We start from the raw sequence: 13,006 nt of genomic DNA, 5'->3' as shown, positions 1-13,006 counted from the left end.
TAAATGGCCCGGTTAATGCAAGGAGCCAGCCTCCACCCAGGGCAATTAGAAAGAGGCCAGGAGCACGGCAAGAAAGCAGCATCCTGACACCACAGAATGGAAGTGGGGCTAAAGAGGTGTCTCCTGAGGGCTCATTGTCAAGGGCTTCCTGCATCCTTCGGGCTCCTTCCCTTCATGTGCGGGGCCGGGGCTGCCTCACCGAGGGCTCTGGAGCCTCCGATCCCGATGGCGAGGAGGAGCAGGTCATTACATCTGCCGAAACAAACAGCTCCCGAGGCAGAAGCTGACCACGAAGGAGGCCAGCAGGTTGGAGCCGGGGTTACGCTTCAGCGGCCACGGCTGTCTGAGGAAATCCCAAAGCCATTAAAGGAGCAGACGATTTCCTAGCCGAGCTCTCTGCTCCACACCAGGCTGGAGAAGCGAGCCGGGAGTCCCCTGGCTGGCCACGTTCCCGTCACAGACACCAAACGTGGTGTCACCGTGGTTGGGGACCGGGCTTCATTTCTCCCCGCGGTGCCTTCTGCCTCGTTTCGTTCCGCTACGACAATTAGTTCCTGCTTTCTGCACTTCCACCCCATCCTGCTCGTGCAGGCGGCGCTGCCACGAGGCCCTAATGCCCGAGCAGGGGGAATCGTGGCACATCAGCAGGGCTGGCAATCAAGGGGCTTATTTAGGGACCTAATTACTGCCCAGGAAGCTTGACGGTGCGGGAGGAAAACCTCGGCGCAGGTCTCTGTCCTCCGTACTTACCCGAGCTGCCTGTTGGAAGGGGGAGCCTGGGTGATGACGGAGGTGGGGGACGGCAGCGTTGGGTGCAGGGGGTCGTAGCCCAAGTGCAGAGGCAGCGAGCCCGGGCGCACGATGGTTGGGGTGGGCGTCGAGACGATGACGGGCTTGGAGGTGATCTCCTAAAGAGAGGACCGAGGGACAAAAGGAGGAGTCGTGCTGTTAGCTGTCAGGCTGATAATCGCCCGGCTGTCCCTTCTAGACACCCTCTGATGGCTTTAAGGACATTTAGGGGCAATTAGGGGAATTTTGTGTCACAGGAGCGGAGGCACGGAAGGGAGCCACGTACCCAAAGGCACACTGAGCTGAAGTCAGTGCAGGGAACGGGGCAGGGAAATTCAGACTCCTACTGCCTGCAGCAGCCACTGGGAAATAATCCCCCTCTCCGAAATAATCCCGAATCCTCTCCGAATTACCACCCCGGCCCCAGCCGGGAAATAATCCCCCTCTCGGAAATAATCCCCCTCTCCGAATCACTGCCCCAGCCCAGCTAATGTCCCTACAGTGGGAAGTTATTCGGATGGAGACCGTGTCACCCGGGCTCATCTCCTGCTCCCAGGCACCAGCCAAAGCCCCTCCAGGCACCAGGAGCCAGGCTCGGGGAGGATGCCGAGCTCCTGCAGCACTTTCTCCCCACCAGAAGAGCATTCCCAGTGTTACCCCGGAGTACACAGCAAGGTTTTCTTCATTAGCCAAATCCAGGCGGAGATTTAAGTGCAGGAAACGTGTATTTGAGGAGCAGGGGGGGGGGGCGGGAAGGGGGGAGCTTTTCTCTTTGTTTCTCAAACGAGACGAGAACCTCACGAGCCCAAATCGCAGCCAAACGGAGCGGAGAAATGGCTCGCTTTCCTCCGGGGATGGAGGGAACGACACCTCCACAGGGCACACCGTTGGAAACTTACCTTCTCCTTGCTCTGCGGCGATGGCGGGTTAGAGGCAGGACTGTCTGGGGGGGAAGAGTCCACCTCCACCGGCTCTTCCTCCTTTATTTTGATGTCTGGGGTTGAGGGCAGAGACATGTCCAGGGCTCCAGCGCTCTGCGGGAAAAGCAGCCCCGGATCGAAAGGACAATTAGCTCACATTGTTTGTGAAACGTTCGGCCGGTCCCAGAGGAAGAACCCCGGCTCTGAGCCCCGGCCAAATTATTATTATTTATTTGTGCTGAAGGAGCAGTTGGGAGCCGGGAGCGGAGAGCGGTGCCGCGCCGCACTGGCCCCGTCCAAACAGAGAGACGGAGGCCTAGGCAAGACGGTGTCTGCCCCAGATGGCACCATTTTGTGGTTTCTCAGTAACACAGACACGATTCTTTCCACTGGGCTCTTTTTTTTTCTTTTTTTTTTTTTTTTCCCTAAAAGGGCTCCGCTAAGGAGAACAGGTAACAAAGCCAAACGCCTGCGAGTTACAGAAGGCACTTTCATTCACAGAAGAGCTGTAAAGCATTGTATAAATCAGCCTGAATTATTTTATTACCTGATTATCAAAAGCAAACAAAGAGCCATGCAAGTTATTAAATATCTATGAGCGCCCCATTAAAATAAAACCCAACCATATGCCTGGAGCTGGCAGCCTGCCACCCCCCCCTGGGTTCCAGCAGTGCCATGTGCCCCGTTTTAACCGGCCGGCAGCTTGCTGGGGACGGGACGAGGGCAGGGTGACAACAAGGTGACACCGAGCTCTTCCCTCCCCAGACCTAAAGGAAGAGAAGAGCTGGGAGGAGACAACGTGCCGGAGGAAGAAGCACTGGAGTGGGGACGACGGCCGCAGGATGGGCTCACAAATCACCCCCCTGGCTGGGGCAGGAGAAACTCCACCTCCATCGGCGCTGACGGCCGTTTGTCCGAGCTGCAATCCCTCCCGGTGCTTTGCTTCGCTTGCCCGAGTGCTGACAGCTCGTCCTAGCGTCTAACCTAAACCTCCCCTGCATTTTAAGGCTCGGGGAAGGAGAGAAAATTGCAGCGAGGGGGAGAATCCGGGCGGCTGCTCTCTGCTCGCAGTGATTTACGCAGGAGCTCTGCTCGGGGTCCCCGCGGTACCCGGTTACCTGCCCTCCTAAGCAGAGATGCTGCACTGGGAAGCACAAAGGAGAAGGGATTAACATGCAGGGAAGTTTCAAGCCGCTTAAAGTGCCTCCAGGGGAAGCCCCTGCTGTGCCTATGTTTTTAATTAACGTGCTGGTGTCGAGACCACCCTTGGAACCGGAGGACAAAACACAACAGCAGCGACTGGGCTGGACGCGGCCAAATGTTCAAAGCATCCCAGAAATGCAGCAGGCAGCTCTGGCCAGGCTCAGGGAGTGACAAGCCATCTGGGCCCGGGGCTCTCGCGTGTGCAGAGATTTTCGGGGAGGGATAAAAATGCTTTCCTTGCGCCCGAAACCACCCCCGAGCTTCAAGCCGCCGCGTTCGCCAGGCTGCTGGCGGAAATATTTTGACTGCAGTCATCCTAAAGCAAAAAAAAAAAAAAAAGAAAAAAGAAAAACATCCAAGAGCCTAAAGGGTCTTAGCTGCAGCTATTAGGTAGCGGAGCACAGGATATGGGTGGTCTTCCCTATAAAACGACTGGCTAGACTGTGGGCTGCTCAGCCATTTCTACGTGAAACCACAAACGAAAAGCTACCTTCTCCCAGCGCGCCCGGTCTGGGCTGCCGAGAACAAAAGGCAGGGAATTCAGAGCATAAAAATGCCCCGGCAAGGCCCTGCAGCATACCAATGAGAGAGATCAATTTCTGCTTTAAAGAGCCCTGTTATTAGGAGAGCTCGGGGGGGGGGGTGTGTGTGGTGGGGGGGGAGACAGTTTTCGGTTTTAATTCTGAATTCCTCCGTTCCCCATCTCGGCGAAGATTTACGCGGCTCTGCTCCCGCAGTTTATTTCCGAGCAGCGCCGCTGACTGCGAGCGTATGTACATCCATACATCAATTTAGTAAATGTATGTGCCAGCCCCAGAGCCCGGTCCGCATCTGCTGCTCCTCCGATCCTGGAGATGGGGAGGGGGGTGTGGGGGGGGGGAAAATGTCCTTAATTAGCTGCTATCTGACGAGATCCCGTTGTCCTTCAGACCCGGGGTTGGCAGGGGCAGCCTGAATCGATACTGCTTGCATATGAGGGAGCTCTTTGTTAGGAAAAGCCTCTCTCCTGCGCGGAGCCCCTCTCTCTGTTTGCAGCTCAGGCGCCGCGAGAGCTCCGTGCCCTTGCAGGGAGCACAGGAGGAGCTGTCGGGGGGGGGCCGCGGCTGCACCTTAAAGGCAGCAGCACCCAGGATCCTGATCCCCGAGGGAATTCTGCTCAGCCTCCGAGCATTTCATGGTCCCCATTTTCCTGTATCTCCTTCCCGCGATTCAAGGCGTTTGGGGCACTGCCCTTTTTTTCATTTTTGGAAGCGAAAAGCCGAAGGAATAATAAACCGTTAAAACCCGCTCGAACCGGGCCTCGGGTTGCAGGCCTGCCAGCCAAAGTCACCCGAGTTAAAAAAATAAAGTCCCACGTTAAATTCGAGACCGTGCCGTGCCATATGCCTTCCATCAGACCAGCTCCATCCCCCCCGGCCCCGAAATATCGCACAGCTCGCTTTTAGGGCAGCGCTGGCGGCCTTCGCCTCTTGCCTTTTTCTCGTCATCCTCTGCGGCTTTCTTGAACTCGTGCTCGAAGGAGCTGGCCAGCTCGTTGAAGAGTCCCACCTCCTCGCAGTTCTTCAGGAACCGAGTCGGGGTCGGGGTCTGATCTGTTCGGGAGGCAAACACGGAGCAGCGGTCAGAGAGAGGCCAGAAAATCCCCTTGAACCCCCTTCACCCTCTCCGGGGACGCCCAAAATGCGTGGCCTCTGCTTTGCAGAAGCCTGGCTGCTTTCCTGCGAAGGTGTGTGTCGTGTCTGCGAAGCAAGTGACAACTCGGGAAGAGGGAAAGAATTTCTCCTTGATTTTGTCTCGCTGCTAAATGGTGCTGGGAAATAAATCACTGCGGCGAGCGGCGTGCAGTGATTTCGGTGAGATTCCTGCCCGGGTGCTGTCCCATCCCTCCCGTCCCAGGGTTTTGCCCGTTCTCGGCTGAAATGTTACCACAAGGAATGGAAAATAGCAGGGTTTGGTCTCCCTGAACGGGCAGACCTTTAAAACACGGAGGGATCGGAGGGGAAGCGGCCAAACGGAGCGGCCCCGTGGCTGACGTGATCGCGGAGCACGAAGGCGCATCCCGGGACGGGCGTGGGAGCGCTGCTCATCATCACTGCCCGAAGCAATTCCCACGGGGCCCGTTTTCCACCCTATTAACACGTCGAGTCGTGATCCCTCTGGCCATCGCCCAGGCCGTAAAGCAGGCAGGAGGCTCCCGGCGCTGCTGCGAGACGTGAGGTCGGGAGCCCCGCTACGGCAGGAGCCGGCTGGCCGAAAACTTGGCACGTTTGGGAGCGCAAAAGGGGATCCCCAGGTAATAAAGCCCAGACCCCCTCTGAGCACACTCTGCTTCCCCCCAGACCTCTCTTCATTAAGCTACGAAACTTCATCAACTGGAGTTCTCAGTGGGAGGCTGCTTTTGCAGGGTTTTTAGGGCTCTCGTGGCTCTTTTCGGACCGTTCCCCGTTTGGCAATGTCCTTCCGAGGAGTCTCCACGGTGCCACCGAGCGAAGGAGCATCACCTCCCTTGTCCTACCCGTGTCCCACTCCTACCACCAGGAACTGCAGCAGCTTGGCACCCCAAAAGTGAACATTTTCATCTAAATCTGCCTCTGCTGTAATGGGCGGAGGGGGACGGATCCCTCACGGCTCCCTTCAGCTCAAGGGACGCTGAAATCCTGCTGAAATCCCGCTCGTTAACGCAGGGGCTGCTGCCCTGGGCTCAGCATGAAGCAGGAGGGAGGGAGAGAAGGAGAAAACCCAGGGACAAAATGGTGGCTTTACAACAGGAGGGATGCTTGCGATAAATGGGCTCGTGCTGACCACAGCTAAATAGGTTGTTGGTTTGTGTTTTGTTTTTTTGTTTTTTCTTATTTTTTATTTTTTTCTTTGTGATTTGCCCTGGAGCAACCCATTGAGCAGCAGCCAAGAAAAGCTCTGCTGGGGGGTGGGGGGGCTCCATCAGCCCTCACTGCTATTCCTTGTGCTAAATCCCCCCCAGTTTCATCCCCACGCAGGGTTTTATCCTGAAGGGTTCGCACCCAGGAGAAGCAAAGCTGAGGGCTTTTCACGGTGGGCTTCAGGGGGAGACGGGGCTGTGATCCCCCTCTGCTCCCACTGCACCCCCCAGCCAGCTCCCCCCTGGGTTTACAAGCAGAAGGGAACCCACCCCCCAGCATCCTACTGACACAGGGGGCGAACTGAAGGAAAACTCATCTTTAGGAACCCAAAGACCCTTCGAGTCTGCACCCCAAAAATTTTCATCATCAAATCCCGTTAGCCTGATCCCATTCGGAACGGCTTCTCCTTTCACCAGGGGGAACGCAAACCCCGCTCCATTTATTGAGCCCGAAAGAGGAGCCCGACAAGGCAGGAGAGGGTCTGTAAGTGGCAGTGATCTGCTGCCAGACAATACACTTTTTTTTTTTTCTCCCCCCCCCAATCTTATAAAGGCTGCATTGACCGCGCGCTGCCAGAGCGCCTCGGTCGGGCTCTGCAAACGCGCTCTCGGCAGTAGCCGGAGCACTCGGCGGCGTTTTAATTTATTAACTGCTGGCCCAAAAGCTCAAGGAAATTGACACCTGGGCTGAGGGGAGGAAGCTGGGTTTGTCAGATTTGGTTCATCGTCCTCAAAGCCCAGGCAGGAACGTGAAAGACCTTTTTGTCCATAAATCTTCCAGGCTTAATAAAAAGGGTGAGAGCTTTTAAAAAAAAAAAAAAAAAAAAAAGGCCAAAAAAAAAAAAAAGGCAAACAAAAAACCCCCCACAAAACCTGATACCACCATAAAATAAAGAAGAAAAAAAAAAAAAAAAAAAAAACTTGGAAGCCTCTGGCTTTCCTTTCCTCCTGATTAAATGCAGATCACAAGAGCTTTTTATGGGAGGTAGGGACGTTTTTCAGTGCATCTGGTCCCCGGTATTAATCTTGCAGTCATGCTATATTAATGTGCACCATTTTCCGAGTTGGCCTGGATTGAGCGCCGCATACCTGCTATGATGACTGAGTCGGTTCGAGCGGGGCCGAATTTCAATGTCATCTCATGCTTGTGTTTATGAACCGCCAGGTGGTCCTCGTTTGTAAACCTCTGAAATGAAACAATTTAGAAAATGGTGAATAAATGCATTTTGGGTTTTACGGTACATCCTGCAGCAGGCTGGGGGGGTTGGAGGGGGGGAGAGAGAGAGAGAGAGAGAGAGAGAGCCGCCCGGAGAGCGGCTGTAACACAATCGCTGCCGAGCGTTAAGCAAAACCAGAGCGGGACAGATTGTTGGAGAAGCGGGGTGTGAACACAGAGCTCGAAACCAAAAAGCCATTAGGCGGCCTTCTGGCGGACGGGGGACAAATATTTGGAATAATCCTTATTTTTTTTGTTGTTGTTGTTGTTGAAGTGGCGGGGCTGCAGCCGAGCTCGGCGACGCAATCGGTCGCCGCCGCCGCCGCTCGGCGAAACGTGCCGCTCGATTGCTGGCTGATGGAGGGACAAATTAGGGGAATTAGGGGTCAATCAGCTTTATTTTTTTCGCAGCAGAGCTGGCACCAGGGTGGCCGTTCAGCCCCGGGGCTTTACGATGTGGGATGGACGCGGCTCTCGGTGGCGGTGCCGTGCCGGGGGGGGTGGAGGGGGGCCGCCCTTGGCGTGCCATAAAAACGCCTCCTGAAATTCCACCTGCGGCAGGATCGTGGGCTGAAAAAAAAAAAACAAAAAAAAACATTTTTGGGCCGTGCTTTTGGGAACCCCGCAGGGCCGAGAGGCGGACAAAAGGGCTCGCTGCCATCAGAAGCAGGGGAGCGGGGACCATCGCTGCTCTGCGCCGCGCGAGGCGGAGGGCGCAGGGGAGGGAGGCAAGGACAGAGTTAAAGCAAATAATAATCAGGAGCCGAGGATGGATTGCGCCTCTCCGAACAGACTGCGACAAAGCGCGAGGCGGAGGGCACCGCACGGGCCGTGCTGCAGGATTTTTACGCAGCCAGCAGCCGTGCAGCAGCGGGCTGGCCGTATATTTTTTTTTTTTTTCCTCTCGTTTCTAGAAAGAGCTGGTGCCGCGGCGGCGAATTTCCGCCCTTTCCCCCGTCCTTTTTTTTTTTTTTCCTCGCACCACCCCAAAGCCACCTGTTTGGGTGGATTAGCTCGAGCGCGACACCCCGCTTCGCCCTCTCCTCCCGATGCTTATTTAGGGCTCGATTTTTTGCTCGGGCAAAGCCACTTTTCTAACCCGGGAGCTGCCACCTCGGTGCCAGCAGACATCGGGCGCCTCCGTGCGCATCCCATCCGCCTCCCCCTTGGGTACAGCACCAGGCTCGTTCTGCAAAAGCAGCCTTAAAATATGTCACAACAGACAGGTCCATAAGGTTTTTGAGGGTGACTCGTAACCGGGGCTCGAATTAAAAGGGGTCAGAGCTTTTACACCCTTTCAGGCAGCTCCACAAAGAGGTTTTCGCCTGCTTAACCCCGGGTGCGCACGCAGCGGCTTTCCCGGTCACCTCTCCCCCGTCTGCTCTGCAGCTAAACCTTAAATCCCACTTCCCAACACTTTTGCTAAAGACCCCCACACACTTCTGCCGTGTTTTTTTTTTTTTATTTTATTTTTTCTCCACGTTCCCAGCAGCTTCAGCAAAACCTCGGCCCCCAGCTCCAGCCCCGATGTGACTCGCTTCCAAACGGGCGTCACAAATCTCCGTGAACAAAGGAGAGGAGCGAGCGAAGCGCAGCCCCGGGGTGGGATTTTGAAGCCGCCGCCGCCGCCGTTTCGCCGAGGGAGCCCAAATTTTGCAGCCTCGTTTTGCGCCGCGCCATAAAGCGCTGGCGGAAAGGGGGGGGGGGGGGTACGTGGGGAGGCAGGGTTGGCACCGGCGCTTTGTCACACTTTTGGCCCAAAATACCGGCTGCCAGCCCCCGCTCGACGCGCTGACGAGCCGTTATCGGAGGAAAAAGGGTGGGTTACGGTAAGCGGAGGAGAATAAATCAGGATTTTTTTTTTCGCGAGGACGGAGGAGCAGCCGGTTCCCGATGAATATTGAGCAGGCAGGCGGCCGCTACGCAGACACAGGAGGGGAAAAAAAAAAAAAAAGGAAAATGAAGAAAATGCCCAGTTCTCCCATTTGGGCTTGTGCTAGGTAAAGAAATGAGATTTTCAGGGCGAGAAGGGGGTGAATAGGGCCACATTTTCCCCCTCCACATCCTCCCCAGCAGCCCTGGCTCCAGCAAGGGGCACGTTTCAGCCCGGACTTGGCAGCGTTGGTACTGCTGAATTTATTTTAATCTTTCATTTTGCTCCGTGCAGGATTTTTTTTTTTTTTTTTCTAGGGCACTTTTGCTGCTTTCGGCGCGCGTTACAGCTCTATTTAACATCTTTATGTGGTCTTACTAGCTGCGGAGCTCTCTCTTTCTCTGCACAGAAATGCTCACAGACACAATATATCTTTCTACATACATTTCCAAACGCCGAAACCTAGAGGCTGAGTCTGGCACTTCAGTTCTAAATCATGTCATTTTACACAGAGAAGAAAGCAGGGGGGAGAGCGGGGGAAAGAAGGAGGGGGGATAGGGGAAAAAAAAAAAAAAAAGGGCGAATGAGTTAAAGCCACAGCACCGGCTTTAATATTTAATCTCCTTCCATCAGCAGCTGACATATAGCAGTGTTATTTCAGCCTGCTAGTTTGCGGGTGTCTGAATTAAAAAGAAGATGTGGGCTGTAAACTCTTTGGGGCGAGGGACAGCCGCGCGGAGCTGAGGATGCCGCGGCCGCCCCCGCGGCGTGCATCGGCCCCGAAAGCAGCGACCCTGCGAGCGGCAGCAGCCCAAAATCAGGTCTAAATGCCACCAACAGCCCCCATTTCAGCTCTTTTCTCCCCCTGTGATGGCTCCGGGAGCTCCGGCCGCTGCCTTCGGTGCGAGGGCTGGAGCACGCCGATGGCATTTGGGGTTTGGGTAAACACGGGGCTGAGTTTATTTACCCAAGAGGCAGTCTCAGCTTTTTGGAGAAAACAGATTTGAGGCAGATTAAGGCTGGACAGTCTGCATTCTTTACTCAACAGGCTGTGACAGCTCGATGAATAAGCGTGCTCATTTAAAAATCTTTATTTAATAGGGCACAATACTTCCAGCTGGAGCGACGTGCCATCTCTGCCAGAACAAGAGCCAGAGAATACACGCAGCGGGCTGAAGCCTGGATCTTCAGGCAGAAACATTTTCCATCGATTTAAGACGCAGGACATGAAAAACAAGGGGTTGCTTAGGGTTTCTCCTCGCTTCTGCATTCGTAAAGCCTTCGACCGCACTCAAACCGCGGGCGAACGGAGCACGGTGTGTCCCCTGACGCAGCCTGGAGGCACAGCACGGGCTCCAGCCCGGCACAGAAAGCCCCCCGAGAGCTGAGATCCCCTGGGCTCTGCCTTTCCAGGCAAAATCAGAGCTGGATGTGTCCCATGCAGGATAAATCCCATGCAAAGGGAGGGTTAGGGAGCGCTGAACCCACCGCACCGAGCCCAGTGGCCCCGTGCTCGCTGGTGGTAGCCACGGCGCACGAGCTCCGTGCCTGTTTTTTAACCTTGACACTCATTTTCGGAGATCACAACCAGTGGCTGCGGTGCTGAGCCAGCCACCTGGCCGAAATTCAGTTTTAACACAGACGGGGTGCGGGCTGCAGGCGGCACAAAGCGCTCCCCCGGCACACGCTCGGGAAAAGGAGGCTTTGCCTTGCAGAGAGCGCAAACCTTGGGATCTAGGAGGGGTGGGGAGCCAAACCTGGCCACATCAGGCTCCTCACGGGGCTGTTAACAGAGCTGCTGTTAAGACGGGGAAGCCCAAAGGCTGCTCCGACCCCTGGCACAGCAGCGTGGCTGAGACACCTGGATAGGATGGGAGACAAAAGGAGACAGCACGTGCCCGGCAGACGCCGCGCTGGAGGGAAACAGCACGGGCTGAGCTGAGCAAAAAGGCACCAGCTTCCAAAGGAGCCACCCCAGAGCCCACCCTCGGTTCTCATGGTGTGAGCATCCCACGACAAGGGGGCTGGGGGGTGTCTCGGGGTCTCCACCACCTTCTAAGCACCACCTCGGGGGGCAGGCTGGATGGATTCCCCCCCGTGCGCCCGGCACAGCCGTGGAGGTAACTAATGCAGGGTCACAGGTGCCCAAAGGTGAGCGGTGCCGGCTCTGAGCGATGCGACCCCCCCCTGGTTCCCACGTGAGATCCGGGCTCCATCCCCCCCCATTTCCCAGCTGAGCAATGCCCACGCTAATTCACCCCCCTTTCCTCACGCAGAGGCTGGAAGGATTAATTCGCTAATGCGCGTAAAGTGCCCGGCTACCGGAGTGATTCATGGGTTTTAGAGGCCGGGGGGGACCATTACAATTATCTGCCCCGTGAATCCCCAGCTGGGCCCGTTTCCAGAGGAGAGGAGGTGGCACGAGGCAGCGGCGGTAACGCGGCGAAGACTTGTTGGTTCGAAAGAATGCAGCAAGAGCGCGGCCACGCTGCCTCTTTTTACGCTTCGGAGGGACGGCACGCTGAGATTTCAGCCCCATTTTCCCTTTGTTTGTACCCCCAGGGGTGGGTTTTCCCCCAAAAAGGGCTCGGAGCCTGCCTGCTCCCATGGGAAAAGCTGGTGCCACGAAAAAGGAGCCGAGGGTGCTCAGTCGGCACCTTTGGCTGCCTGGAGAGCTGGCTTCAGTGGCGGCATCCTTCCGCTAGAGGAGGGAAGAGACAGCACCTCCGCCAGCCGAGGCCGAATGAAAAGAAGAGCGAAGGTTTACGAGCCCTGCAGAACAAAACCCGAGGTCGCACCCGGCACGTCCCCGTAGCCAGAGGGAGCCCTGCCCAGCACAAAGCCCTTCGGCAGGAGGGGAGCGGATCCTTTGCGGTGCCCTGATGCTTGTTCACGGCCTGGGCTCTGTGCTTGGAGCCCCGCAGCCAAGGTCACGGCACCCTGATCTGTGTAATAGAGGAAGGGAAGACTAAAAGGGGGGCAAGGGCTCATCTCCACAGCCCCACAGGCCAGGGGATGTCAGCTCAGCCCCTCTGTCTCTCCCCCGGCACACCCGGCTCTGGCATCGCAGCGGGATGCACCCCTTTTGGTGCCCTTCCCAAAAGGCAGGGGCAGCAGGAAAAGGTTATTTCTGTTTTCCTGCGAAAATCAAGAAGGGCACAGCCAGCTCGATCACCTCAGAAAGGAGCAGGCTTGGACGCATTTGGGGCAAGATCCCCCTGCTGTTCCCCCTGCCCCCCGCTAAAACTGCATCGAGATTAAACCTTGCAGTGTTATTTTTGGCTCCGGCAACTCCAGGGACCCATGTGGCTATATGCCTTTTGCTTTAAAAATCTGCTTACATCCTGCCCCGTGATTAATTCACGTTCCTTTCCTTGTTTAAAAAAAAAAAAAAAAAAAAAAGAAAAAAGAAAAAAAAGAATAATAATCAGAAACTCCAGCCTGCTCACAGGGTGCTTGGTGTTAGGAACCCCATCCAAACCACCAGCACAGCCTTTAACAGACGCTTTGTTGGGATTAGCATTGTGCAAACCACAACAAAGCTGCCTTCTTTTTTCCTTCTGGAGGGCACCGTGTGATTTCCCAGCTATTTTTCGGGGGGCTCGCTTTGTTTTCCAGCCAGTCATCGCGGAGGGGAGCTGCGCGGCAGCACCTCCTCCGCGTCGGCTCGCCCGCCCCGCAAATCCTGGCGTGGGGAGGAGAAGCTGGGAGCACCCGGCGGTGCCCAGCTTCTCCTCGTGCATTTCTCCCACCTGCAGCCAGCCGAGAGCCCCCAGCACGGCAAGGTCACGGCGACAACACACGACGCATCCCCAGGACGAGCTGCTGGTTTTGTCGTGCAGCAGGGAGCAGGCTGGAGGAAGGGAGGGGATTTTATGGGTTCGGCACGCTGCTCCTACCAACTCCCCGGCAATTAGCTGCCCAGGTGGCTCCCCAAAGTTCCCTGCGATTTAAACAAAGAGTTAAGCAGGTCCTGGAGCCCGTCCCGTCCCCGTTCCTCCTTGGCCAGAAGGGCAGAGCATTTAACTGGGAGTAGGTAAATAATTTAATTTACATTTCTATAGCTTCGCTCATCCCAGAGGGCTTCTCATACACATGCCCCTCCGCTGAAATGCAGGTGTTGCAGC

At 55.9% G+C, this 13,006-nt stretch overlaps 1 protein-coding gene across 1 annotated transcript in view; it reads right to left on the bottom strand.

Moving 5' to 3' along the window:
• Window positions 1-246: 246 nt before the first annotated feature.
• LOC116499852 (cyclic AMP-dependent transcription factor ATF-7-like) overlaps window positions 247-13,006 on the bottom strand; it is a 48,804-nt gene continuing 36,044 nt past the window's right edge. Inside the window, exons 4-8 of the mRNA XM_032204702.1 lie at window positions 6,880-6,976; window positions 4,386-4,504; window positions 1,689-1,823; window positions 751-908; window positions 247-343 (exon numbers count right to left, since the gene is read on the bottom strand). Of these exons, the coding sequence (XP_032060593.1) occupies window positions 247-343; window positions 751-908; window positions 1,689-1,823; window positions 4,386-4,504; window positions 6,880-6,976 (606 nt within the window). The remainder of the gene's footprint in view (window positions 344-750; window positions 909-1,688; window positions 1,824-4,385; window positions 4,505-6,879; window positions 6,977-13,006) is intronic.

This window comes from Aythya fuligula, chromosome 29, assembly GCF_009819795.1.
Source record: "Aythya fuligula isolate bAytFul2 chromosome 29, bAytFul2.pri, whole genome shotgun sequence".
In the NCBI taxonomy this organism is placed as follows: Eukaryota; Metazoa; Chordata; class Aves; order Anseriformes; family Anatidae; genus Aythya; species Aythya fuligula.
This window is presented reverse-complemented; position numbering and strand designations above follow the sequence as displayed.